Source organism: Primulina tabacum, chromosome 5, assembly GCF_025594145.1.
Source record: "Primulina tabacum isolate GXHZ01 chromosome 5, ASM2559414v2, whole genome shotgun sequence".
In the NCBI taxonomy this organism is placed as follows: Eukaryota; Viridiplantae; Streptophyta; class Magnoliopsida; order Lamiales; family Gesneriaceae; genus Primulina; species Primulina tabacum.
The window spans coordinates 13,030,554-13,056,201 of NC_134554.1; the positions used below are offsets into that span (position 1 = coordinate 13,030,554).

Here is a 25,648-nt window from a genome sequence, read left to right on the forward strand (position 1 = left end):
TTTCCTATATTTATGCTTCATAGAAGTGAGTTGGACAAATATAGTATTTGATATGATAGGCCATTGATGAGGATTCTGCCATCCGAATAGTATAAAACATTCTCTTAAGGAAAATCTTATTGTATAATGACTTGACTTTGTACATCTTTGTCACAGTATGTCAAATAATTTTTGTCATTTTTATCTCAAAGATATTTGACGGTGCTTCGTCATCTATAGCCAAGTGAAAGAAAATTAGACATAGAGATTTACGTGAAAAATACATAAAAATTATTAGACAAAAAACTACGGGCAAGATAAAAAGAAATTACACTATAATATTTTATGTTATACAACAAATAACTTGTTGTGTTTCCAAAGAGAACTTAAACATTCTATTAGTACGGGATAACAAAATATCTCACAAATATTTTAGAACATTACATTCAAACAAAAATGTATTGAGATGAGAAAATAACTTAAAAATATGATGATATTAAATGAGGGGAGAGATATCTATTTATATACTTCATCAAATTTTCCCCCAACATCTTTTCCTCCAACTATCTCAATAATTGCCTACATGTGTTACACTGAATCTCTTCCTATGTATTTGGTGGAGAGAGACATCGAACGTTGATGGAGTTGGGAAATAAACACATAGCAAGGAAATATTGGTGTAACAGACAAGAAGATATTGGTGTACACTATTCCTAATAGATGATTTTATCCTGTAGGAGCCGAGGGTAAGATTGGGAAAAAATATGGCTTAACCAAAAAAAATCTGTTACTAAAGGACTCACCCTTTATTAATACTAGCAAAAAAACTAGCAAAAAATGTGATGTGATCTCGTTAAAATGGGTGAGCCGGGTACGGGGCTCCAACGGACCAAATCAATAATTTATAATGTTTGGGAATTTGAATGAAGATAATGGCTTGGATCAATACCTGTAGACAAGAAAGTAACTCGCGAATGGGTGCCGGAGGGATGTCCGGCGTGGCCACTCCGATGCTTAAGTCAGCAGGCTTTTTTATGAACACAAACAATATTTGAGAGGAAATATGTAAGTGCTTTTAGTTCAAAGATTTCAGAATCATTAAATGACTTTAATACCTGCTATTTATAGTGGAAAAATGGGTAGTTACCTTGATTACCACACCACCTACTAAGTCGGTTTATCATACTAGCTTCTGATGACTTCTCGGACACTCCAAACCCAAGTGGTTCTGACGGATTAGACTGTCTGTATCGATCACACTCGAGTGTGGTGCAATTCTCGAGGTGGCCTGGGTAGTTGGTTACCTGGGTACCTATATGAGAAACCGGGTGGAGAAGAAGTGCCCGGACAGCTGGCTTCTGATCCGGGCTATTCAACCGATAACCCGGGTCATCATTAACCCGGAAATGGGTCACCATTAACCCGGACCTTTATAGGAGTATCAAAATGCATACGTGGCGAGAACGTAAAATAATAGTCACGACATACAAGAACCCATTCACAAAAATGAACATAATTTTTTCAAGGTATAACAATAGTGCATTAAAAAATTTATCAATTTTTTACCCAGAATCAAACTCAATTGAAGAACATCAAATTTTAACAAAATTAAAATTCTGAACTTGATAAAAACAAACATTTCCCAAGTCGGCAAACATCAAATCCAACACTATGATCCTCCTACTCAAGCAAAACTTACTATTAACTGCACTGAACAATCTAGCACCTGAATAAAATTAGCAATCCAGTTATTTATTTATTAGGTATAGGTATTTTTTTTTCACCATAAAAAACAAAAGATATACAATACATTCAAACTCGCACTCTATCTGCGGAAGCCCAAGTTTGTGAGGCTATTCGTGTACTCGTTCCCAAAATACACCGGGAGCACATATATATATATATATATATGCTAAAATGAATAAATTTTATATATATAAAAAAACTAAAATGAAACAAAAATATTTAAATATTTTGAAGAAAATGTCATAGGGTGGGTGGGGAACAATTATGACGAAAACTTGTGTGAGACGGTCTAACGAATTATATTTTGTGAGACAGATATCTTATTTGGGTCATCCATGAAAAAATATTATTTTTTATGTTAAGAGTATTACTTTTTATTGTGAATATCGGTAGGATTGACCCGTCTCACAGATAAATATTCGTGAAACTATCTCACAAGAGACCTACTCGAACATTATTGGGCACTAGAGGATGTTCCAAATGCCAAAATACAACTATGAGAATTCCTTCTTATTTGTTTATTTTTTTTGAGTCAATCTTTTGTTTGTTTATTCAGGGGATACTTCTAGTCGTCAATTTATTCTCATAGACATCAACCGAATGGAATAAATAAAAGAATAATTGCATGCAACGCTATGAAGGTCATGCATTGTGGCTGGATATATTTATTTATTTGAATTATGGTGTCACATCACTTTTTTGCTTTTCTTTTTCAAAAATCAATACATTATCCAATAACATACAAGTTTTAGTAAATTTAGTTAAGAAACCATTAATATTGTGGTGATGAGAAGAAATTCAAAAGATATCGTGTGTCCATGTAAATGGATGATTTTTTCGCTGAGTACAATAATTGTTATTGTTAAAAGAGTGATCGTTTGTCGCGTTTATGTATTGTATGGTTTGAATAATTGAAATTATATTGTACTATTAACTATAAGTTTTGATGAACTATACGTATTTTGAAATATGTTTTCAAGAAATAAAAAATGGCAAATATTAATTGTTGTCTTTAATTTGTTTGCATAACGTTGATGAGAATTATTTAAATTTAAAAATATAGCAAAAATGAAATTATGTTTGAAATTGATGAAAACTAAAATAGAGAAAATAAAGGTCACATAATAAAATTTAAAATACACGTAGAAAATAAATATTTTTAAAAATATATATAATTCGATAGATATAAATTTATCTAATAAAAAAATAAAATTTATTTTTCGTCCTAAAAAAAATATGCACGACCACCATCATATATATCAATCAAATCACTGAATCGATGACGTGTCGCCGTCTACATTTAATTCGCTTACGTGTGCGGCCCCAATTCAAGGACTACAATTAGAGGCCCAAATCCAAAATAAAAATTCAAGACGTAGGCCCAGAAAAGGACACCATTCTCACCGCAGAAGTAGAATCCAATCGCTTCAAAAGGTTTCTGAGGTTCGCGATTCCGATTCTCTTTGGTTTGGACGAAATCGACTACCGATTCCATTGTTGTGAGTTTTTTTTTAATTCGTTGGAATTTGTGCTCTAATGCTGTATATAATTGCAACCTGTCATGATCTCGAGACGATCGTGGCCTGTTAATCACAATCGAAGCAGATATTTTATTAGATTAATCGTTTGATCTTATTTTTTAACGCCAAAAGTATGATTGATTTCATTTGTGTTTTTTTTAATGAACTATGTATTTGTTATTTATCCCTTTTTATCGATTATTTGCTTGCATTGCGTTTACGGTATCTTTTTCTGTGGTGGTTGTTCCCTGTCCACAAATTAATTTCTGTGTTTTGTTATTCTGGCTTGATTTTCGTGTATTTGTGTGTAGCTGGAGTGGAGGAAAGGAAAAATACGCCCAATTGTGAGCAATTTGAGAGAGAAATTGAGAAAAAGCAAAATGCCGGTGAATATTGTTCAGGAGGGCGATGGATCGCCGAGGATTGTTTTGTCGGAGCCCTCTGGCTCAAGTGCCGAGGTTTGCGATCTTTCAATTTTGTGGCTATTTTACGATTTCCCTGCATTTTGCTCGCTGTTATGGACCATTTCACCGAGGAATTGTCTTGATGGTCACACAGCTTACCTTACTTCTGATTTGATCCCAGTACGGAATTCTAGATGAGGATTAGGAAGAAATGTAAATGATCTATAATCTATTGCTGCAGGTGCTTTTGCATGGCGGCCAGGTTGTATCTTGGAAGAATGAACGAAGGGAGGAGATGATCTTCATGAGCAGTAAGGTAAACCTGTTATCTTTATGTGATCCGAGTAAGCAAGATGATATACCTTTTGTGATCATAAATTAAATACTGAAAATGTTTAATTTCCATGACACATTTGATTTTATTCTGTTTAGCAGGCTGTGCGGAGGTCTTCTAAAGCCATCAGGAGTGGTATACACATAAACTTCCCACAGGTGAGACTCAATAACCTTGTAAATTTGACAGGACCATCTTATGTTGTTTTGTATTCTTATAATGTGTCTGCATTTTTTAGTTCACAAACTCTAGTTCACTGGAGCAACATGGATTTGCAAGCACTCGATTATGGTCCCTGGACAGTTCTCCTTCGCCTTTGCCCCCGGCCAGCAATCAGTCAACTGTGGATCTTATGCTGGAGTCCACTGAAGATGATCTGAAGATTTGGCCGCACAGGTAAAGACGCAAATGATGTGACACCTCTATTAGTAAATAATCACACCTAATGCATGCAGGATCGAAAATTGTACAGCTAATCCCACTATATACTTTTTCTGTTTACGGAGTTTAAAAGTTGAGGTCTTTGAGTAGTTTGTAAAGCCAATTTAAATTACGAAATTGGATGAGAAAAAAAATATTATCATAGATTTGGATCATGCTTGGGTTTCTTTGGCATAAAAGATTCATAGAAGCTATAGAAATTGGAATTGATAACAAGTAAGGCAAAGTAGTGGGTATGTTTGTTTCTATTCTGTAGTTGGCAGTGTCACATAACAAGGAGAACCAGATCATTACAGTTCTCTATATTATACTGCAATATTAAAAGATTTCAATCTAGTTCTGATCCTTTTTACAGATTTGAGTTGCGCTTGCGCATCTCTCTAACTGCTGGCAAGCTCACCCTGATACCTCGCGTGCGTAATACTGATAACAAGCCCTTCTCCTTTACATTTGTGTTGTGCAATTACCTGTCGGTATCTGACATCAGGTTTGCCTCGTTACCTTTGCTAGCTATCTTCTTGCTATTTTCTTTATCTTTTGTTGATTTCTGGTCTAGTGGGTCCATGTCTCAGTCGCACATTTTTAATCAAGTTGGTGAGAAATTTGATTTTTCATTTCCCTTTTTAAATCTTAATTTGCTAGACACTTTACTACCCTTTCAGATAGGTTGCGTGATGCTGTTTGATTTGCAGTGAAGTGCGTGTCGAGGGCTTGGAGACACTCGACTACTTTGATAACTTATTACAAAAAGAGAGATTCACTGAGCAGGCAGATGCAATTACCTTTGATGGCGAGGTAACTTGTTATATATCACCTTTTGCTTCTGATTTTTTGTTCAATACTCTTTTTTTCATGCACACCCTTTTTAAATTTGAATTTCAAACTTACAAAAAGGAAACTTTTCCACTTGTTTGTTATTTTATAGATTGACCGGGTGTATTTGAGCACGCCGACTAAGATAGCCGTGATAGATCACGAGAAGAAAAGAACCCTTGTCCTACGCAAAGATGGCTTGCCAGATGCAGGTTTTGTCATTTATGATATCTTATTTGCACTTCATTGTCATGCTCTGAAGATTTTGCATCAGTTCCAACATACCATTGTAAAACATGTTCATCATGCACAGTTGTATGGAACCCTTGGGACAAAAAAGCAAAGGCTCTCCCTGATTTTGGTGATGAGGATTACAACACAATGTTATGTGTGAATTCTGCTGCCATAGAAGCTCCTATTGTTTTGAAACCTTTTGAAGAATGGAAGGGTCGACAAGAGCTGTCGACTGTCTTGTCAAGTTATTGTAGTGGTCAGCTGGATCCACGGAGAGTTCTTGTTTCAGCTGAATAAAGGTTTTCCATAGCTTAGCACTCTGCGTTCTGTAGAATGTGATTTCACTTTTTCCTTGTGCAAACAATAATTTATTGCTTTGCACATTGCAAATTTTAGGGGTATGCTTGGGAATGTTAGCTGTTGAATTGTTTTTCGCATGTTGTTCATGGAGTTGCCTCCGTCCTTTGTTTGTTTTATTGTAATGAATAATTATTATTAGTAGTAGTAATTGCAGCTACGAACGATTTTCTTTTTAGCAACTTTTTGAATCCCAAAATCATGTTTGATGTGGGTGAATGCTTTGGTGACTAATCAGTCAGCTGATTGCTCCTGCTTTGATGACTAATCAATGAGCTGATGAATTCTCATGGAGCAAATTCCATCAAGTTATTAATATTTTAGGCTTGAATAAAATTAAATGCATTTGTGCGTAAATAACATTTATGCTAGTTGAATTGATCGTTTCTCTATAATCACTGGCTTACTTTGTCATACCCTACGAATAAAACCTGAATTTGGGATTGGAGATGGTCGCTCACCTCACCTCACCTCACCTCACCTCACCTCGTTCATTTTGGATTACCTTATATACATTTGGATGATATTATCATTATATTAATCACGATGAAATTCAAATATTTGTGTGTAAATTAGCAAGAAGATAAAATTAATTTTTTTGTTTAAGTTAGATAAACAACGAATAAATTTTCAATCAATGGATTTCACATGAATCAACCAAGATAAACCCTAGTCATATAAGATTATGAAATCCATCGTTTATATGACACAATAAAAATAAATAAATGAAGAAGTTTCAAATCAATCCGTTTAACCCAATAGTTTTCAAAAAAAATTAATTTAAATTACCCGTGCAATAGATTGAGACAATCTTGAAATCCTTTGATCCAAAATATACACACGTCTTCCCCTATTGTCCATGTAATGCGAAATTCAATACAATTTTATACATATATGTGACGTAAAAATTTAGAATGTTTAAATACGAACCCTGCTTCAGAAATTTAGGGGTTCTTTTTTATATTTCCTGAACCTAAGGGATATTGTTTTCCTGTATCGCTTGTTCATGCTCAAGGCTTCGCACACAGCACATACAATAACATCACTTGATAAGCGACCTTATCATATAAATTTTTCAATGAAATAAATTTCTTTAAAATATAATTAGTTAAAAATCCATAATCATCAAGTATTTTATCACGTAATATGTATTACGCAGACTTATTTATTTTCAACTTGAAAATATTTGGACAATAGCTATATTATTATTCAAGCTCTCTAATTTTGTGTTTATTACATAGTTTTGGTAAAATATGATACCATCATTATTCTAAAATAAAGTTGAAGAGATTAGAGAAACCATATTTGGTATTTGATTATTTCAATGGATGTCCAAATTTATCCTTACCATTCTCTCAAGATATTTAATAATTAATGTACAAAAATGGTAAATTGTTAGCCTTAAAAACTTCTCACATTGAAACATTCTATTTTCGCTCTTATTATCCTAACATGTAAACAAAAATTATAATTAAATTAAAATTTACAAAAATAACTTTTAATTATAAATAATGTTCAGATTCTATGCACATGCAACATATGTGTATCATGCACTGACACTAACTAGGTAAAAACTTGTGTGAGAAGGTGTCACATGTCGTATTTTGTGATACGAATATCTTATTTGGGTCATCCATTAAAAAGTATTACTTTTTATGCTAAGAATATTATTTTTTATTGTGAATATCGGTAAGGTTGACTCGTCTCACAGATAAAGATTCGTGAGACCGTCTTATAAGAGACCTACTCTACAAATTATATTTGCAAAAGGAAAATAAAACTAAATAATAATATTCATTTTTAATTTGGGAATTATTTGATGTCAAAAACGAAAAAGACTGAAGTATTACTATTATTTTACAGGGAACGCCAAGGTGAAAATCATGAAGATGTTTCTCGGTAATCTCTTTAAACTCGAAAGACCCTCGTACCTTCATATTTTTTAGTTTTCTTTTATTTTGTAAAAACTTCATAAAAAACATCCAAAAATAAAATAATTGCAAATTTTTTAATGAAAAATATGTTTTAATGTCACTTTCATAGTCCTTGTACTAATAATTACTTTTATTTAATCAGTTATAAATATAAATACATTACTTGTATGTATTATTATCTTAATCAGTCAAATTCCTATATTTTTAAATCTTATAATATTCATATATTATTAAATAAATAATTCCGTATATATGTAATATGACGTTTACAGTTTAAAAAAAAGTCTCATAAAAAAGACAACTAAAATATTTTCCTCTTCGACTACCGAAAATATAATTTCAAAAACTGTTTCCAAGAGTATTATCACAAATATGGCCAATTACTTTTACCGTGTAAACAAAAGATCGATCCGACCACAAGTTAGCTCAAAATAAATTACAAACAAAGTTGATGGCATATATTTTTGTTTAAAATCTTAAAAAATAAGAAATCAAATTCAAAATCGTAACCTAAGCCATAAACCAATCTTAAATGTTAATGTCTCAAGTTTATGAGTTAGTTTTTTTTGTGAGACGACCTCACAGATTTATATCTCTGAAACGGGTCGATCAGATCCATAATTACCATAAAAAATTATTTGATTGAAAAAATAATATGTTTTCATGAGTTTTTTGGGTTAGATATCTGTATCACAAAATTGATATGTGAGAGTGAGTGAGAGTGAGACCATCTTACTATAGTTTTTGCTGAAGTATATAGAAACATATATATCAATTTAATTATAGTATTTGATTTTTTTTAATAGAACCAACCCCATTTTAATAAAAATAAATATCTTATTGTATTGTGATATAATTATTGAATAATAGCATTTAATTATTTTGTAAGCAGCACTGTCATTTTTTTTGAATGAATCGAAAAAAAAGAAAAATCTGAACGCAAATCAAATCGAAATATAAATACTGAAACATAAATGATTTAGATTTCGATTTCGAACCAAGCAAACCATGAAAATCTAATTAAAGATTTCTTACCAGTTCATCTAGTAATCATGAGCATGGTGAATTTCCAATTCTAACCTCATTTAAGTCGAAACCATTAGGGTAAAATGGTAAAAGCGCGAAAATCTGCAGTTCCCATTAATAACTTGGAGGGCAAGTTTGCCACGGCCCCACATAATCTAGCTTTCTTGCAACAACAATGCTTCGTTGCAGACACAGAGGCTCGGAGTCCGCTTCGGTCAACGGTGGACCCTTTGTTAAAACGCGTTATGCCTATAAAATATGCTCCTACCGAGCCTCGTCTTCGAAATTTCGAGCCTCTCCATGTATATCTAAGCTGGAATTTCCCGCTAATTACTTAGCTTAGCTGGGTGGATAAAAGGGAACGTATTCCACACTCTCCTCGCTACTGGGAATGCATTTTCAGTTCTTGCTGGAGCTTGTCTGTTCTGAATCATGGTTAGGTATACGATAAGAAATCGATCTTTAATTGTTGATCGATAAGATTTCATTTTGATAGGAAAAAAAGACGAATGGGTTTAGAATTTGACTGTAATTAGTGCTGGGCATGATTCGGATTATTGAATATGTGAATTAATAAGCAGCGATGTATGAATTTATTTACATGCACGCCCGATTTGAATCATTTAGAAGACCCTTTGGATGTTTAATCGGATTTTCACTGATTTCTGTTTGTTTTGGGGCAAATATGAGGCGATTCATTCAAAGTATGAATTCGATATCTGCGCACAAGGGTTTTGGTTTTGGACAAATTATACTTGGAAATTTTTATAGCTCTCATTTAGTAACTAGGTCAGTGTCTTGCTTCGTTTGATCTCCTCGCGGTTAAATTGAAGTTTCGTGCTTCACTTCTATGTCGAAATTAATGCTGAGCTTCTTTGATTGAGATTTGAGAAGTTGTTATTTAGTCTAGTTTTCCTGATGCGTATCTGAATTGTACAGGGTTTGGCTTATTGATGGTAGAGGGCTTGCTAAAAAAGTGAAAAATGCTGGTCTGCCTGCAGAAAATCTGATAAAAGATCGTGGCGTAAAGAGGGAGTGCCCAAATTGCCAGTACCAAATCGATAATACTGATGTAAGCTCAATTTTCTTGTTTTTTGAGTAATCACCGTTGAATAAACTCAGCTTTTGATCCACATGTGCTTATATTATCACTGCAACAATTCAAATCGTATTTCGTTAATCATCTGTCCGATATCGTTGCCTATGCGGTATGACGATCGAAAATAATAGCACGCACTTGGCCTGCGGTTTAACATTAAATTGGAGTGTTTTTTTTTGACATGAAGTAAGTTCTTGTAAGACTGACATTTATATAACCTCATTCAGGTTTCCGAAGATTGGCCTGGGCTTCCTGCTGGTGTAAAGTTCGACCCATCTGATGTCGAGCTGTTGGAACATTTGGCTGCAAAATGTGGGGTTGGGGTTTCGGAACCGCACAAGTTTATCGACGAATTTATTCCGACCCTGGAAGGTAACGAAGGGATATGCTACACTCACCCCGAAAATCTTCCTGGTGAGTTAATACTATTCGATCGTCTCTCTTTTCTCTGCATTGCTTCATGTTTCATCAAATATATTCGATCGTCAATAAGATTAGAGAACTCATGATGGAGTTTGCAAATTATAATTTGGGATTGTTTCAGGTGCCAAAAAAGATGGAAGCAGTGTGTATTTCTTCTATAGAACTATCAATGCATATGCTACTGGTAAGCGGAAGCGCAGGAGAATAATTCACAGTGAAGAAAGTTCTGCAAAGTGCCGTGTTCGGTGGCACAAGACTGGCAAGACCAGGCCTGTGATTGAAAATGTAGTTCTGAAAGGTTTCAAGAAAATCTTGGTTCTATATGGAACATCGGAAAAGGGATCAAAACCCGGCAAATGTGACTGGATCATGCATCAATACCATATAGGAGGTGAAGAAGATGAGAAGGAAGGCGAATACGTGGTTTCTAAAATTTTCTATCAGCAACAGAAGAAGACTGGCAATATCGAAAAAACATACTTGGTAATTGAAGAATCCGACTTGGGGACCGTTCAGGTCGTTCCGAGGACTCCAAACATACGTGCTCCCCATCCTCCTCGGCCGCAGAAAACTCCAGCAGAGAATCTTGAAGAACCATCTCAGTTGGATGATGAAACCGAGTATGCCACTTGCTTGGCTGGGGAATCACAAGCTTTTCACTTAGACGGAGTGGATTCCCATTTATGCATCAATATGATGGATTCTAATGATCCAAGACCAAAGGACGACGCCTTGTTAGCTCAAGATTGTAGCGACATCACCGATGTACGCCAGCAACATGTCAATGCTGCCTATGGATTCACTGATCTTTACAACTTAGAACTCGATACTCTACCGGACTTCCATCTTTCGGTATACCCTTTATACTACAACTTGAGTTGGTTAAATGTTTCCTTATGTTTGTTTCGCAGAAATTCATAATTTTGGCGTATTTCCACATTCTGCAGGATTTAGAGTTTGCCTCTCAAGACAGTCTGTTCGATTGGCTGAGTTTACTATAGACAAACATGAGTCCGAGCACTTGGATGGCCATGAGATTGCCAATTTTGTCTTCTTTCTGATCAGTACCGAAGCTACATTCAAGAGATGAAGAGAAAAAATTAAATGATGGAAAATTATTGACAAAAATAATAAAGAAAAATGTTCTCTACTTAGTAAACTGATGCAATTATCAAGAGCTGGACTTGGCATTCTTCGCTTGCTTGAACCGTTTAAAGTATTTAAAACATTCCGGTTTATATTTAATGAATTTTCTAAGAATTTTGTGCCTTGTGGAGTGTCGCTGAGAACATATCGTGAAATGCAGTTATTTCTGACGCTTATTTACTTTCTAAAATTATAGGACTGATAATTTAGATATACTAATTATTTACTTGCCTGCAGTTAATAAGTTCTTAAGATTCCATTCGGATTGAAAGATTTATATTTGTTAGAGTATTTGAGTATAACATTTAAATGACTTTTATGTTAAAATGAATTTGAAATTCACTGCAATTAAAATAATTATTTAAGATTTGAAATTTATAGATTTGTCCAAAATAAATAAGAGTAGGTCTCTTGTGAGACGGTGTCACGAATTTTTATATCTGAGACGAGTCAACCCTACCGATATTCACAATAAAAAATAATAATCTTAGTATAAAAAATAAAAAAAAAATTCATTGATAACCAAATAAGAGATATGTCTCACAAAATATGACACGTAAGATTGTCGCACGCAAGTTTTTGTTAATAAATAAAGTAGTTATTGAGAATTCATCGTTAAAATAAATAAAGTAGTTATTATAGATTCGAAAACTTGTTTCAAATTCATCCATCCAAATACAATATAAATGAATTCAAACCAAATTCGAGTTGCTCATACATCATCTCGAATCGAGACCGAGTAATATTGTCTTATACTTAAGTGATCAAATTATACTTATTTTGTTTTTTTCACATCTTTAAATTTTAAATCATATTCACAATGTTCTCACCTTTAAAATAATCGATCGCCACCACATTCTACGTACATCAATCAAGAAATTTCTTAATATTTTATGAAAAATATTAAGAAATTTGATCACTTATACTTAAGTGATCAAATTATACTTCTACGCTTGGATTTATATATTTGCATTTGTTGAAAGATTTATATAATATATTTCTGATAAATTCATAATATGTATACTTAAAATTTAACATAATTATTGTAAAAATTGCATAAATTTATATAAAACGAATTTGAAATTTTTGAATTTTATTTGTTGTGATTTGATTGTCTGAAACCATGAACAAATCGGTTAATATGTCGAGATTTCTCTCGTAATCACTCATTTGATGCTTAAATTAGCACATAGGAAGAGGAGGAGAATAAGAAAATATATATAATGATAAAACCTTTTTGTAGGAAAATAAATGAAATATATAATAATAATAATAATAATAATAATAATAATATCATTTATTAACTAAAATTCTTTATTTCTCCTCTTTTACCTCAATGATACTGGTCGATATTGTCGTGTAATCTTCGTTCTCCATACTGAGTACGAGAGAAGTTGAGCACGCAGATTAATTCTCGTATTCAATTAACCAAAAATTCTGAATGTAAGAATATATATATATATATATAATAAGGTTTTTAACCAACTAATAACCAACGAAATATAAAATAAGTCAGTCATATTAAATAATGTATAAATAAGTTAATAATACTCGGGCAATTCTTGAGCTGCTAGGGAAAATGTGATAAAATGACAAAAATGTCTTGATATGTTGTATGATGTGTCATACGATTATTTATGATAAACGACTTTCTTTCTCTTTTCGAAAACATTTTTTAACTTATTTTCTCCAAATATATATACCATCCGACTTAAACATAGAAAGGATTATGTAGAGAGAAATAACAATTTGGGAAAATATGAAATTTTTCTATAACTGAAAAGAGCTCCCTACTTAACTATATTTCGGTCGATCAATTTCTCGATCTTGATATCAATATGTTTTAAAGATTAGTTTTTTTAAAAAATGTATGTATTTTTATCAATATAAACAATGAATTTTTAATTGAAATAACAATTAAAAAAATTTGACGACGTGGAATGCATCTAGGGATGTAATCGAGTCGAGCCGAGCCGAACTCTTGAATGTTTGAGCTTGGTTCGTTTATAATCAAGTCGAACTCGAGCTTTATTTAACGAATATATGCATGGCTCACGAGCTTATTCAAGCCTAAACAAGCTTAATAAATATGAATTATACATTTAAATTTTTATTAAATTAATTAAAAAGTAAATTATATATTTAAAGAAAAATATATTATTCTTATTAAAATTTGTAAATTTATTATAATAAATAAATTTAATAGATTTTTCTATATATTTCATAAATAATATGCAAAATCAATAAATCAAATATCAAAATTATTATTTTTTCATCTAAAAGATTACTCATGAACTTATCAACGAACATGTTCACGAGCTAACGAGCCGAATACTGTAAAGTTTGAGTTTGGTTTGTTTATTTTAACGAGCCTCATTAAACGAGCTCAAACGAGCTTTTATCGAATCGAGCTTCGAATAGCTCACAAACAATTTGATTGATTTATATCCCTAAATGCATCCATTTTGAGTTCAATTTTGCTCGAATGGTCGACCAGTTTAGATTTTGAAAGAAAGTACGAAAATAGAATGGTTTGAGGGGTCAAAATGTAATTAACCAAAAGTTTACACTGGTGCTAATATGAAAAAACCTGTTAATCTTCCGAGGCAGAAAGAAGCCAGTGTAAGCTGAGCTTTAACAAGCGATGTAAAAATGGCGAAATGCTCGCACTTTTTCGGCCGCTCACATCTACAGCTCCTGCGCCTCCACCTCCACCTCCCCCGCCCTAAGCCCATGTATTCTTTATGCGCTCGCTCCATTCTCGGAAGCCCATTGAAGCTACCATTCGCGCGACTCTTGTCACTCACTGCCACTCCTTACCCATACCAATACGATATGATTATCTCCCGCCCAGCTAATCCTCCGGCGAACCCCACTCGCCGCCGTCGACCCAATTCACCGAAATGCATACCGAAAGATTCGGAACCTGACCAAGACATGGGCTTCGACGAATGGGTTGATAAAAAGCTGTCTCACGAGAAGGGCGATGGTAAGGGAGAGGTTTCAATCGACAAAGCTAAAAGGAAATACTATAACAAAAGGAGGAAAAGGATGTACGGAGGATCGGATTCGGATGAGGAGAATGGACACCGGGGTAATCAGAGTGATTATATTGAATTGAAGCAAGAGGTGGTGGAGCTACGGACATTGCATAAAAGGGAGGAAGAGTTGTATTTCTATGACGCGTTTGCTTATCCTTGGGAGAAAAACAAGCATTACAATATGGTATATCAATTGGAGAAGAAGTATTTTCCCGATCAGTGTTTCGATAAGGCGTTTCTCCAGCCGGGAGAATCGAATCCCAAGAAGGAGAAGAAGGTGTCGAAATCACAAGTGGAAGCGGCAAACGAGGATGATAGAGGATTGGTGTTTTTCGAGGACAACGACAAGGAAGCAAATGATGTAAAGGTTGAGGATATCACAGAGAAGAAAGTAGAGGACTTCTTCAAGTGTTTGAAGAAAGTCCCCAATGAATATGATGGAGATATAGTTATTCCAGAGCCGTTTCTTTCAACGAGAAGTGTTGGTCTTCCGCCTAAATGGGATGGTCCAAATGGGACTGTGGTTTTGGTGAACAAGCCTAAAGGTGAATTTTTGTGTCTGCGATATCTTCTAAGTGTTGAAGTTCTTATGAAATAGACCAAATTGTTCTCTAGTTTAGCTGATTTTAAAAGAAAATAGAAAGGAAGAAAACTATCAATCTGATAATCAGTGTAAACAGGGTGGACTTCATTTACGGTTTGTGGAAAGCTTCGACGCCTCGTCCAAGTGAAAAAGGTGATTATTTAGACTTTATCAAGTAGTTCATATGTTCTTACACACTGTTCTTAATACTTGAGACTTCACAAAAGGTTTACCTATGGTAGGTGGGGCATGCTGGAACTCTAGATCCTATGGCTACGGGTTTATTGATTGTATGCGTTGGTAAAGCCACCAAGTTTGTTGAAAGGTGAACAACAGCATGAGTATCAAGATCTGTCATATGTGGATATTAGATTTGTTCTCTAATTTTAAATTTTTTTAATTAAGCTTTCGTATAATTTTGTGTACTAGATGTGTTGATAGAAGACTTTTTTTAGTGACTAGGTATAGGTGATTTCTTTTAAATATCGACATTTAACTTACAGATACCAAGGCATGATAAAGGGATATAATGGAATCTTCCGTTTAGGAGAAGCTACTTCAACTTGGGATGCTGATTCACCGGTGTGTTCATTATATTCTGTTTTATGTTTCACAAGTTCATAACTTTTGTCCTCTGTTTTCCATGTGCTAGTGAACAAAAGATTAGGACATTGCGTTTTCTTTACTCAACGAAGATAATTAAATGTTATTCTTTCTTTTTCTTTGACATTTGTTTTTGTCTTGAAACGTGAAAATATGTGATTAATCAGGTCATCCAACGCGAGCCTTGGGAACACATCAAGGATGATGACATAAAGAAAAGTGCCGCATCCTTTTGTGGAGAAACATGGCAAGTCCCTCCGATGTTCTCCGCTATTAAAGTAAGATGTATTCCACAACAGCTTTTAGGTGCTGAGCATTACAATCTGTAATATATGACGGTTTTATATAAGTTCTGTTGATTATATAATAACATTTTTGGTTGCGTTTTTGTGTGCTATATAGCTTGACAATAAATATAAGTAATTCTAAAAGTTTTGACATAAGGAATATGCATGTTCTTGGAACACATATATTAAAAATCTAAATGATTATGCTCGAAACCTGAAAAGAATATGTGCCAATAACCTTATGAAATTGTTTTGGAGTAAAATCTGCAAGGAATTCTTTACAGTACACTTTTTTTACATGTGTGCGAAAGAAAAATAATTTTAATAACATTCTGTATTTTCTCATTGAATCGAAACATAATCCATGTGGGAGAACGAACTATCCTTTCTCTGAAGCGAACACAAGTCCTTTTAAAATTACTAACATTGTTTGGTATCAAGAGCCTGAAAATCCAACAATACCATATTCTTTGGAAGCTTTAATCTGATATGGTCCCTATCTGGTAGGTTGGTGGAGAAAGGATGTATGAGAAAGCCAGAAAAGGAGAAAGTATTGAACTTTCACCAAGAAGGATTTCAGTATTCCAGTTCGACGTTGAAAGGAGCTTGGAAGATAGGTTACATGATTGGATTCCGTTCTGTTTTTCCCGCATTTTAAATTATCATTATGTGCATTATTTTAGTGCTTCTCATGTTTTAAACACAATGTTACACCCATAAGTTAGATATCTTCGTTCTGCTAATAAAACTGCTTATTTCTTCTTGCTTACAAATGTATATTATGAATTCAGGCAAAATGTGGTTTTCCGGGTAACTTGCTCAAAAGGAACATACATTCGATCTCTTTGTGCTGATTTTGGGAAGGCTCTGGGAAGGTAGCATACACAAAACAGCATTCTTTGACCTTGTTAGCTTTCAATATGTTAGTAAATCTTCATTTGTCGACATTTAGAATCAAATTGGAGTTGAACTTTCTGTTACTTTTTCCTACTTGCAGCTGTGCACACTTAACTGCCTTGCGCAGAGATTCCATTGGTAAGGTTCTTTACTTAATATCATTCTTTATTTTGCTATGTGTTTGGCTAATTGATTCTTTCTTCGGCTGTCAGGAGAATATTTGGCGGACAGTGCGTGGGAATTTCAAGAGTTGGAAGAAGCCATCACAAAAGAGTATTTATAGTTTCTTCAAATCTTTTGCTAGAAAAAAAGTGCACGGTGGAATGAGAAGTGTAGTATATTTATTGGCCTTTTCTATAGATATGCATTTTTAGCTGCAACTTGTTCACTTAATCTTGTGCTTATTGTTACAAGTATTGGGATTTGTACTTCACTTTTGCCTCGTTATTTTCCTTGAATCCTGATCAAATCTGTCATTTTGAATTTTCCTTGGTCGTGTTTTTATACAAATGTTTTTAAACACACCCAAGAATAATTTTATTCCATTTTCGTATTTTTCGAAATCAATACATTTTGTTATTATATTATATTTTAACATGATATATTTTAGTTTCGTTTCTTTAAAAAATCTTATACATCATTAATCAAAATATTTAAATATAAGAAATGTATCATGTAATAAAAATCACTTTAAAAATAAAATTATATATAATATTGTATTTTAATATATATATATATATATATATATATACGTTTAAATGTTTTCTGTAAAACCCTTTAATAGATCATCAGGACTTGAACTTGGGACCTAAACAGTAGGTACAATGACACTAATGGCTTCTCTACAGTAAATGTTGGGAAAGGAATCGAGACTTTAAGAATATGGCATTTTTTATTAATAGGTTAGACTGTTGTCAAAAAATGAGTGAAATCAAAAGCCTTCTACCGAGTAGTGGAGTTGGGTGGATCAACTCCCATCTCTTCGTAATACCCTTTTTCTGCAGCTGACATTCGTTCCTGAAATATTGTCCATTCATTTCTACACCTCTCCCGTACCTAAACCCAAAATTTTATATAACTATCAAATGAGCAAGTCACAAAGCATGTGATTTGTTATAATTCATCACATACCCCTTCCCATGCTGCCTTCCCATTCTCTGCCTTACCCTAAACAACGAACAAAGCCCGAATAAGAAATTTGGGAAACAAAATATAGGAGGAACCAAACATTGAGACTTCACATGTCACATGTACCTGATTTCCTAGTGAAGGGACACTTTGGTGCTCTATCCATTGAGCATCCACGACTCCTATTTTTTCATGAGGGGGCTGTGCTCATGAAAGATCAACGATGCATGTTTGTTATTTTCTGAGCAAAGATGGCCATGGATTTCAATGCATGTAACTAAACACATACCTCAACACATTTCCTGAGAGCAAAATCAAGCCCCCATCCGTGGACCAAGTCATTCTGTACCAATGCCATAAATAATTTATATTTCACACACACCGGTGCAAAGAAAGCTATTCAATATTTATAACCTTTTGCTCGTTCTTTGTTTCTTTCCTTTCTGTTCTTGTTTCTTTTCAGCCGGGAGAACTTGTCTCATACTAGAAATAAAGAAAATTGGAGCAACAATTTCATACCTGGATCATATGCCAGGAACAGCGCCATGCATTACGAGAAAACACGGGTGCCATGATCTCAACAAATCTAGGGAAAAAAACATCCTATTGAGTTCTATTTACAGCACTAATCGTGATTATTAATTCATGTACATACGCTGCACAGGGTGGTAAATGTGGATCTTCACACCAGCCTGGTCTCTCTTCTGTATCTCTGTGAATACAAGCAATTATATTGCTAGTGTTTTCTCACTACAACAACCCATTACAGAAAGCAATCAATAAAGATCAGGAGAAGAGTCTACTTATTCATACTTGTGAACTTCGATTTCTTCTCGCTTTCTTGTCATCTGCCATGTCATTCCGCTATCAGGGGACAAACCAGGCTGTGAAATATCTAAACCATGCTTCTTCACGAGTTTTATGTATCTGTCAGCCACACAGGCCACTGAATTTGTAAATAGTTCTGCTTTAAAATATTTATGATACAGAAGGATATCAACTGATCTACTCACTCTTCCGGATCAAAGTTCTCCACCCCTAAGTCTTCATCCCAGATAAAAATATAATCGTAAGGAGCCACAATGTCAGGGTGTAAAAAGCGCTTGGCATACCACCTTGCAAGATGTAGAGTAAACCATATTACGTCTGTCACAAACTATACAAACAGACATATCGCGGAAAATTTCTTTATAATTACCATTTAGCCTGCTTCTGGACACTCACATGGATAGCTCGTTGTGACCATTCAAATTCACTCCATTCGCTTGTCCGGCCATCATAATGAAACAACAAGATCGTAAAGTTTTCTGTCAACTGTACAACTTTGTCAATCAAAGAAACCACACAGATACAAAGAAAACGATACTTGGCTGGAGGAATACACGAAATCTTCAGTTACCTTCTTCACTGCAGCATCAATGTTTTTCTTCTGATCGAAGCCAACAGTAAAGGTCATAAGATACTTCGGTTTTATGATTAAGTCCTGGGATGAGATATTTCGATTCAAAATCCATGGAAAACTATAAGAATGGTAATTTTACAAGAATAAATACAATACAAAAAATTATCTGGTGTCATTTATGCCGATAGATATTTATTTTGTAAGAAACATAAATGGGTTCACATCATTCCCGCTTTCTTTATTGTTCAAGCAAATAACACGAAAATGCAAGAAATTATAGCACAGCTCACACACCTCACCAGGATTACCATACAATCTGTGCATATAATAGTCAGACTCAAGGACGATGATTCCCGGCGGTAGTCTTTCAGCACCTCGGGGATTGGTAGGGACCCATATCTGCTAGAAGTAATTAAAAAATAAGCTAATGGAGGAAAGCGGTAAATGAACTTCACCATCTGTCTACGCCTCACAGATTTTATAATTGTGGTTCCATCCAATACTCCAACTTTATAATTCTAAAAGAAGATTACAGTAGAGACTGGAGAAGGGTGTTCAAAACACAAATTCTCGAACTAGACGACTTGCATAAAAAACAAGTGCTTGCCTTGGCATTGTTAAATTTGTGTGAAACGCCTCCATGGCCTCTGAGAAAAGACCAAACATTTAACAGCGCATGTGTCGAGAGACCAGAGTACTTTTCCTCAATGTCAGTAAGGTCGATGGAAGGAAAAATTCCCGAAGGTAGATGCACCTAAAAAATATCAAAGTTATGCAACAGAATAGTCTTGGCAAGTCCTTTGCCATGACGGTGAGAAATTAATCGCAACAAGATTCAAGTCACCTGCCTTTGTCCATGAAAACATTGGAAAAGATGCCCCTAAGAAAAAGCCGAATATAAGCCCCACAAAAGTCATCACAATCAATCTCATTGTTTCATTTGTTCTTCTCATACTCAAGCTGCAGCAGAGACAAGAAACTATATAACCATTCTTGAACTGAATTAATAGCTCAATTACCCAAATTCAGAGAGAGAGAGAGAGGGTTGCAGACCAGAGAAATCGTTGCACTTTTAAATGCACTGAGACTTTACATTTTTTTGTTGATAAATAAAGTGCAGAAATCGAAACTTATATAGCGACTAATCGCCCTGATTGACGTATAAAATTCTTTACCTGGAAATACTGGTCCTTCGCCTGGGAGTATTCATATTAATCATCATCTTTGATGCAAGATGGTCAAGCAATTTCTACCCAGCGTACCAAGAACGAAGGCTTCGTTTTTTAGAGAATCAAGCACTCATTCTCAGAAATTTATCAATCGAACCTAAAGCCTAGAAAATAATTTAAAATCCAAGCGAAAAAATAAAATAAAATGAATCACAGCTCCTGATTTATCAACCGCAAATCAGGAAAACCCGTTCCGAAGCTTGAATCACCCATTGCTAAATCTAAAACGGTTCATCGGACAGCTCCACAAAACCCAAGATTTAATGAACCAAAATAGAAAATTGAAAACGTGCGTGCGAGATATCGACTTTTACCTTTTCGGATGAGAAATTTCAAAAGCTAAATCCCCTTTCCAATCCAATCCGATTATTTCTGGTTACGTACGTACAATGTGTGGGCTCATGTCCAAATTGGAAAGGGTGGTCAGTGACAAGTGGCAGTCAGTATGATGAAAATGGAAGTCAGATTCAAATTAATTATTTATTGAACAAAAAGTCATATGTTCGGCAACAACCTGGCGGGTACCACTCTTGAAAGTGAGTATTTTTAGATCGATTACATCTTTTTGTGAGATGTTTTCACGAATATTTATTTGTGAAACATGTCAATTTTATCGATATTTACAATAAAAGTAATATTCTTGAGTGATCCAAATAAGAGATATGTCTCACAAAATACGACCCGTGAGATCGTTTCACACGAATTTTTATCAATTTAGATTTGGTTCTATTATATATAATATATATATATATATATGTATATATGATAATTAATTGGAAGTACATTAACGATAACTCTTTTTATTTGGGTATCGAATTTGGTGACATATAAATTATAAGTTATTGATAATTTTGAAAGTAGTTGTATTTTTTTGATTTTCTTACATAATTATAAGTGCAAAAAGAGATTAATCTTAGAGTTCTTGGTTAATAATATAGTATTTAAGTATTAGATAAATTAATTAGTTTTAATTTCATATGATTTATTATTACTATTATTATTTTGGTTTTTTTAAATAATAAAATAATAATAATATTTAGAAAAATAGTAAAAAAGGATTTTACCATAGATATAAGGGGTTAGGGTTAAACCCGTATATCATAATCAGTAGATTTCTTTGAGATCGTCGAACATTTTATATACGTAAGACGAGTCCATTTGATTCATATTTTCCATGAATAATATTTTTATATATATATAGAGATCATGTCGGAATCTCTCTATGATGTCACGAGAGTTTTTTTTGTTTTTTAATCAACAATGAGAAAAAAGATTATTTAATATTTTTGTAAATTTAATTGATATTTTTTATAATTTAATTAAAAACCCGCATATAACTGCCTGACTTTTGTTAAATTTAATTTAATTTATTTTCTGGAGTGGGGAAGACGAAAGCACCAGCAAACCCTCACACTACCACCAAGCAGAAGGTAGGCTTCAATTTACTCGGTTCACCGACTTTCTAGCCACTTGAACATGGCCGGCTTAAATGCGTTGAGACTGGTCACGAGCTGCCGGCTCACTCCAGGGACTCTTACGCGCTGTCCAAGCACTGCCGTTAGGGCCTTATCGACTCCCCCCTCGCCGGTAATAAGCCCCCTCTCAACTTGTTCCGCCAGGACCCAGTTGCTCGGTAATGCTTCCTCTTTGTCTTCTTAGACTGCTTGATTTGAAATTGGGAGCGTTTGTGGATTGTGATTGCATAGAATATTGTTTGGTTTAACTTTCAAGGGACAGATTTTACATATTAATTTGGAATGGTGCTAATAGCAGGGATTTGAATTCATAGAACCGGAACCGGAAATAGAATCACGCTTAAAGATCTTCGGGGCTTTTGTTCTATGAGCTCTGTTATAGAATTAGGAATCCAAACTCAAGACCATGGGATTTGAATATATTTATTTTTGTATATATTATCGAAGCGTGTAATTTCTTATACCATCCAAACACACCATTAAGTGTTGCATGGCTCTTTTTGTTGTTGCAGATCCAATATAATCTGCAAACTAACCGGAGTAACCATCAACAAATTGGAGGAGCATATATGGAAGCTTATAAATGGAAAGCGTTTCCTCAGCTTGTTAGGTTTGTCTGATTTGCAGTTTTGCTTAAAGAACCAGTGAATTACAGGAATTTTCGTTAAGCAGAGAACATGTTCGAAGGATTGATTTTTGTGCGTGATTTGTTCATTGATGTATAAACAGAGAAAAAGGAGGAAAGAAATGCAAAATCGGGCGAAGGGGAAGTGTGATGAGGAAAAAGAGGAGAAGAAGAATGAAGATGGTAAGTTGAAGAAGAAGAAAAAGAACGAATTGGAGGAAACTACTGATGAAAAAGAACGAATTGTGTGATATTAGGATAGGTACTTCCCTTGCATTGCTTATGTGACGACATTTCTGTACATGAATTGTATATGATGAAATCATTATATGGAGCAGATGCTGGAGCCGAAGAGGCTAATTACGAAGCTGGGGAACTATCCAAACGGTATGTTCAATATTCAACCACACTTTTGTTTCAGTTTACCTTGGACTTGGAGATAGCTTTTGTTATGCCATGCTAAACATGGGTTTTATTTCTCTGCAGGACCAAGCGGATGTCCCTAGAAATCGAACCTAGTAGCTTTGCCTCAAGGAAGAAGAAAAAGAATCTCGACGCCAAATCATTAATAATCTAGGCAATGGGCTCCATATCCCAGTGAGTGCCTTTCCAGAAATCCACATTGGAGTTTTGATAGTGGAAAACGTAGTAATCCAGAAAGAAGTTCTGCATTGTTAGCGCTGTACATTGTTAAGAAAATTAATGAGCACTGCACGTTATCCAGTGTAGGTCTGAAGAATACAATGTGTACTGCAAACTCTAGCACTTATTTACTGGGCATCTACATGTCGAACCTGTGGCAAGAACTGGATCGAGCAGTAACACATGGCGACTTGCGATATCTGATGGTAACTTCTCATAAATCAACTGCAGTAATTTTTCGGTGATGGGAAAAAACTAAGTTTAAATAGGCGAGCATTAGTGTGAGACGAACTATATTCTGGTAGTTGCATTGACAAACCTGTCGCCTGTCTCCATGGATCAGTGGGGAAAGTATGGAAAACGCACTGACAGCCTGCTGCAAAGGAATCAAAATTGGAAAAATCTTGATCCAAGAAAATTCCAAGGCACGAGCACCAGAAATACAAATGTACACACAGAAACAAGAAAAGGGATATTCCAAATCTAATGTTAACCTACAAATATCAATATGACACATGAATGACCATAATTTGGTAAATGATGTTGAAGTTGTCTTGGAGAAGTTGGGGGTTCAGGAATTTACATATCTTATTGTACCTATAAAGTGAAATACAGAAATAGAGTAGATTCAATGTGCATTTCTTGATTTCATAACCAAGGGGATAATTACCTTCTAATGACTGAAATGCCACACAATCGTTTGCAGAAAACAACTCCAGTATACACGGATCCTGCAAGTGATGGAAGAGGAAGAATGTTTCTTTAAATATCCACATCCAATGGAAAATATCGATTGATGTCTTAAAGGAAGATTGGAGTTCATAAAGGTAAGGAGAACAACTCTAGAATTGCTTGGGGAACGTCCGTGCAGGTTATGTATTTTTATGGTTTAAATGTGAGTTTCTTGATAACTAATTTTCGTGTACTCCATTGTTCATCCATGGTAACAACTTAGCCAAAAAAAAAAATTGACTTGCTATTGATTACCGTTATGGGAATATAAATATTGGAAGTGATCAACAGAATCATAATCATGATTAAATCTTAAAGCAGCATGAACTACAGACTCACACTTGTCCACCATCTATTTTTTGGGGGTGTGTGGGTGGGTGATGCCTGTTCATAGTGGACAAACTCCCTGACACCAAGTTAATGGTGTTGCTTTCTTCATTTGAATATTCAAAGCAAACGAAGCAATGAGAGTCATCACCTGTAGGAGTGATTATCTGTTTTTTTCAGTGAAAGGAAGGTGACCAAAACCATGCTCCACAACCTACGATATTATCACTGTACACAAACATTCTTTAACACGAACAAAAAAAACTCAAGTCACAAAAGTTTAAGTAAACGGATATACCAAGCGAATGAGTCGATCTGCATAAAAAACAAAGCCATGCTTAGTAGTTTCTGTGTCACGTACTAGTTTGTGCATCCCTCGTATCCACAGAAAAAAAGAATAGGAAAAAATGGATTTGAACAAGTTTACTCCTGCTACTATTTCAGGAACTCCAGGTTGAATATCGGAACTGCTACACAAGATCCTAAACAAGAGATAAGCTACCTGAAATGTTGAATGTAACAAATATATTAGGACATCGGCATGTTTCTTGGATGGAAGTATGGATTCCTCAAAACTTGGCTTCACAACCTTGGCACACTGGTAATCACACAATACTGTGCAGCTATAACAGAAGACCAAGTATAAATATTCTCTACAGGATAACTAAGCATACCACAGCAAAATGAATTAGACTCCCCACACATTTTTTTTTCCAGAATTTGTATATAAAAATAAATTTAAAACATTAGTCTTAAAAATCCCTAAATAAATCTTTATATTAACTTTAATTTTTTTTATGTATTATTATTCAATATATTTAAACTTTGATAAAAATATATATTTAAGTTTGATTATATTTATATTATTTTAATATAAGAAGCATTTTATTGTATACAAAAAAATTATGTATAAAAAGCTGCGGTTAATATGATTAGTTTAAAATTATGTTAACAATTAGTCAATTATGTTTAATTATTATTTGTAAAATCAAGTCAATCTATCTCAATCTGGAAAAATTATTCTACTATTTTATAAAGTGGGTTTTTAGAATGAAAAGTGGTAGAATAAACTTTAAAAGAAAAAATAATATCTTGTAAACTTTTTTTGTGTAAATGTTAATGAATGAATACTAAGAAGTTATTAATTATTTTTTTAAAAAAAACCCTAGCTCCGTCCCATAATATCTGTAGAACAATAATCCAGAAATAATGAATATGTAA

At 34.1% G+C, this 25,648-nt stretch overlaps 4 protein-coding genes and 1 pseudogene across 13 annotated transcripts; 4 read left to right on the forward strand and 1 right to left on the reverse strand.

Moving 5' to 3' along the window:
• The first annotated feature begins 3,070 nt into the window (after positions 1-3,070).
• On the forward strand, positions 3,071-6,010 carry LOC142546740 (putative glucose-6-phosphate 1-epimerase). 4 transcript variants are annotated; one of them, XM_075654621.1, is made up of 9 exons: positions 3,071-3,168; positions 3,557-3,703; positions 3,891-3,965; positions 4,085-4,141; positions 4,222-4,379; positions 4,780-4,911; positions 5,117-5,219; positions 5,350-5,449; positions 5,551-6,010. In XM_075654621.1, the coding sequence occupies exons 2-9, from the start codon at positions 3,626-3,628 to the stop codon at positions 5,766-5,768; spliced, it is 921 nt and encodes a 306-aa protein (XP_075510736.1). In that variant the 5' UTR covers positions 3,071-3,168; positions 3,557-3,625; the 3' UTR covers positions 5,769-6,010. The 4 variants fall into 4 exon arrangements, with proteins under 4 accessions (XP_075510736.1, XP_075510733.1, XP_075510735.1 ...); XM_075654618.1 differs by having other exon boundaries at positions 3,101-3,224; positions 4,082-4,141; XM_075654620.1 differs by having other exon boundaries at positions 3,101-3,224.
• A 3,060-nt stretch (positions 6,011-9,070) lies between these two features.
• LOC142544803 (SUPPRESSOR OF GAMMA RESPONSE 1-like) lies at positions 9,071-11,394 on the forward strand. Of its 2 annotated transcripts, none has more exons than XM_075651839.1 (5): positions 9,071-9,223; positions 9,728-9,860; positions 10,115-10,301; positions 10,432-11,162; positions 11,258-11,394. In XM_075651839.1, the coding sequence occupies exons 1-5, from the start codon at positions 9,180-9,182 to the stop codon at positions 11,309-11,311; spliced, it is 1,149 nt and encodes a 382-aa protein (XP_075507954.1). In that variant the 5' UTR covers positions 9,071-9,179; the 3' UTR covers positions 11,312-11,394. The 2 variants fall into 2 exon arrangements, with proteins under 2 accessions (XP_075507954.1, XP_075507955.1); XM_075651840.1 differs by having other exon boundaries at positions 9,072-9,228.
• A 2,653-nt stretch (positions 11,395-14,047) lies between these two features.
• On the forward strand, positions 14,048-17,355 carry LOC142546742 (uncharacterized). The gene is made up of 9 exons (XM_075654622.1): positions 14,048-15,042; positions 15,178-15,233; positions 15,323-15,405; positions 15,584-15,662; positions 15,851-15,961; positions 16,478-16,587; positions 16,762-16,845; positions 16,968-17,005; positions 17,080-17,355. The coding sequence occupies exons 1-9, from the start codon at positions 14,109-14,111 to the stop codon at positions 17,148-17,150; spliced, it is 1,566 nt and encodes a 521-aa protein (XP_075510737.1). The 5' UTR covers positions 14,048-14,108; the 3' UTR covers positions 17,151-17,355.
• Positions 17,356-17,620: 265 nt separating this feature from the next.
• LOC142546744 (uncharacterized) lies at positions 17,621-24,769 on the reverse strand. 6 transcript variants are annotated; one of them, XM_075654628.1, is made up of 16 exons: positions 24,726-24,769; positions 24,579-24,641; positions 20,573-20,730; positions 20,246-20,357; positions 20,005-20,151; positions 19,692-19,796; positions 19,395-19,478; positions 19,194-19,309; positions 19,009-19,110; positions 18,809-18,922; positions 18,651-18,707; positions 18,515-18,581; positions 18,285-18,338; positions 18,122-18,196; positions 17,999-18,034; positions 17,625-17,923 (listed from the first exon to the last, which is right to left on the reverse strand). In XM_075654628.1, the coding sequence occupies exons 3-16, from the start codon at positions 20,617-20,619 to the stop codon at positions 17,810-17,812; spliced, it is 1,230 nt and encodes a 409-aa protein (XP_075510743.1). In that variant the 5' UTR covers positions 20,620-20,730; positions 24,579-24,641; positions 24,726-24,769; the 3' UTR covers positions 17,625-17,809. The 6 variants fall into 6 exon arrangements, 5 of the variants coding, with proteins under 5 accessions (XP_075510743.1, XP_075510741.1, XP_075510742.1 ...); XM_075654626.1 differs by lacking the exons at positions 24,579-24,641; positions 24,726-24,769 and adding an exon at positions 20,941-21,073; XM_075654627.1 differs by lacking the exons at positions 24,579-24,641; positions 24,726-24,769 and adding an exon at positions 20,941-21,054 and having other exon boundaries at positions 20,573-20,723.
• On the forward strand, positions 21,016-24,043 carry LOC142544140 (uncharacterized; annotated as a pseudogene).
• Positions 24,770-25,648: the final 879 nt, after the last annotated feature.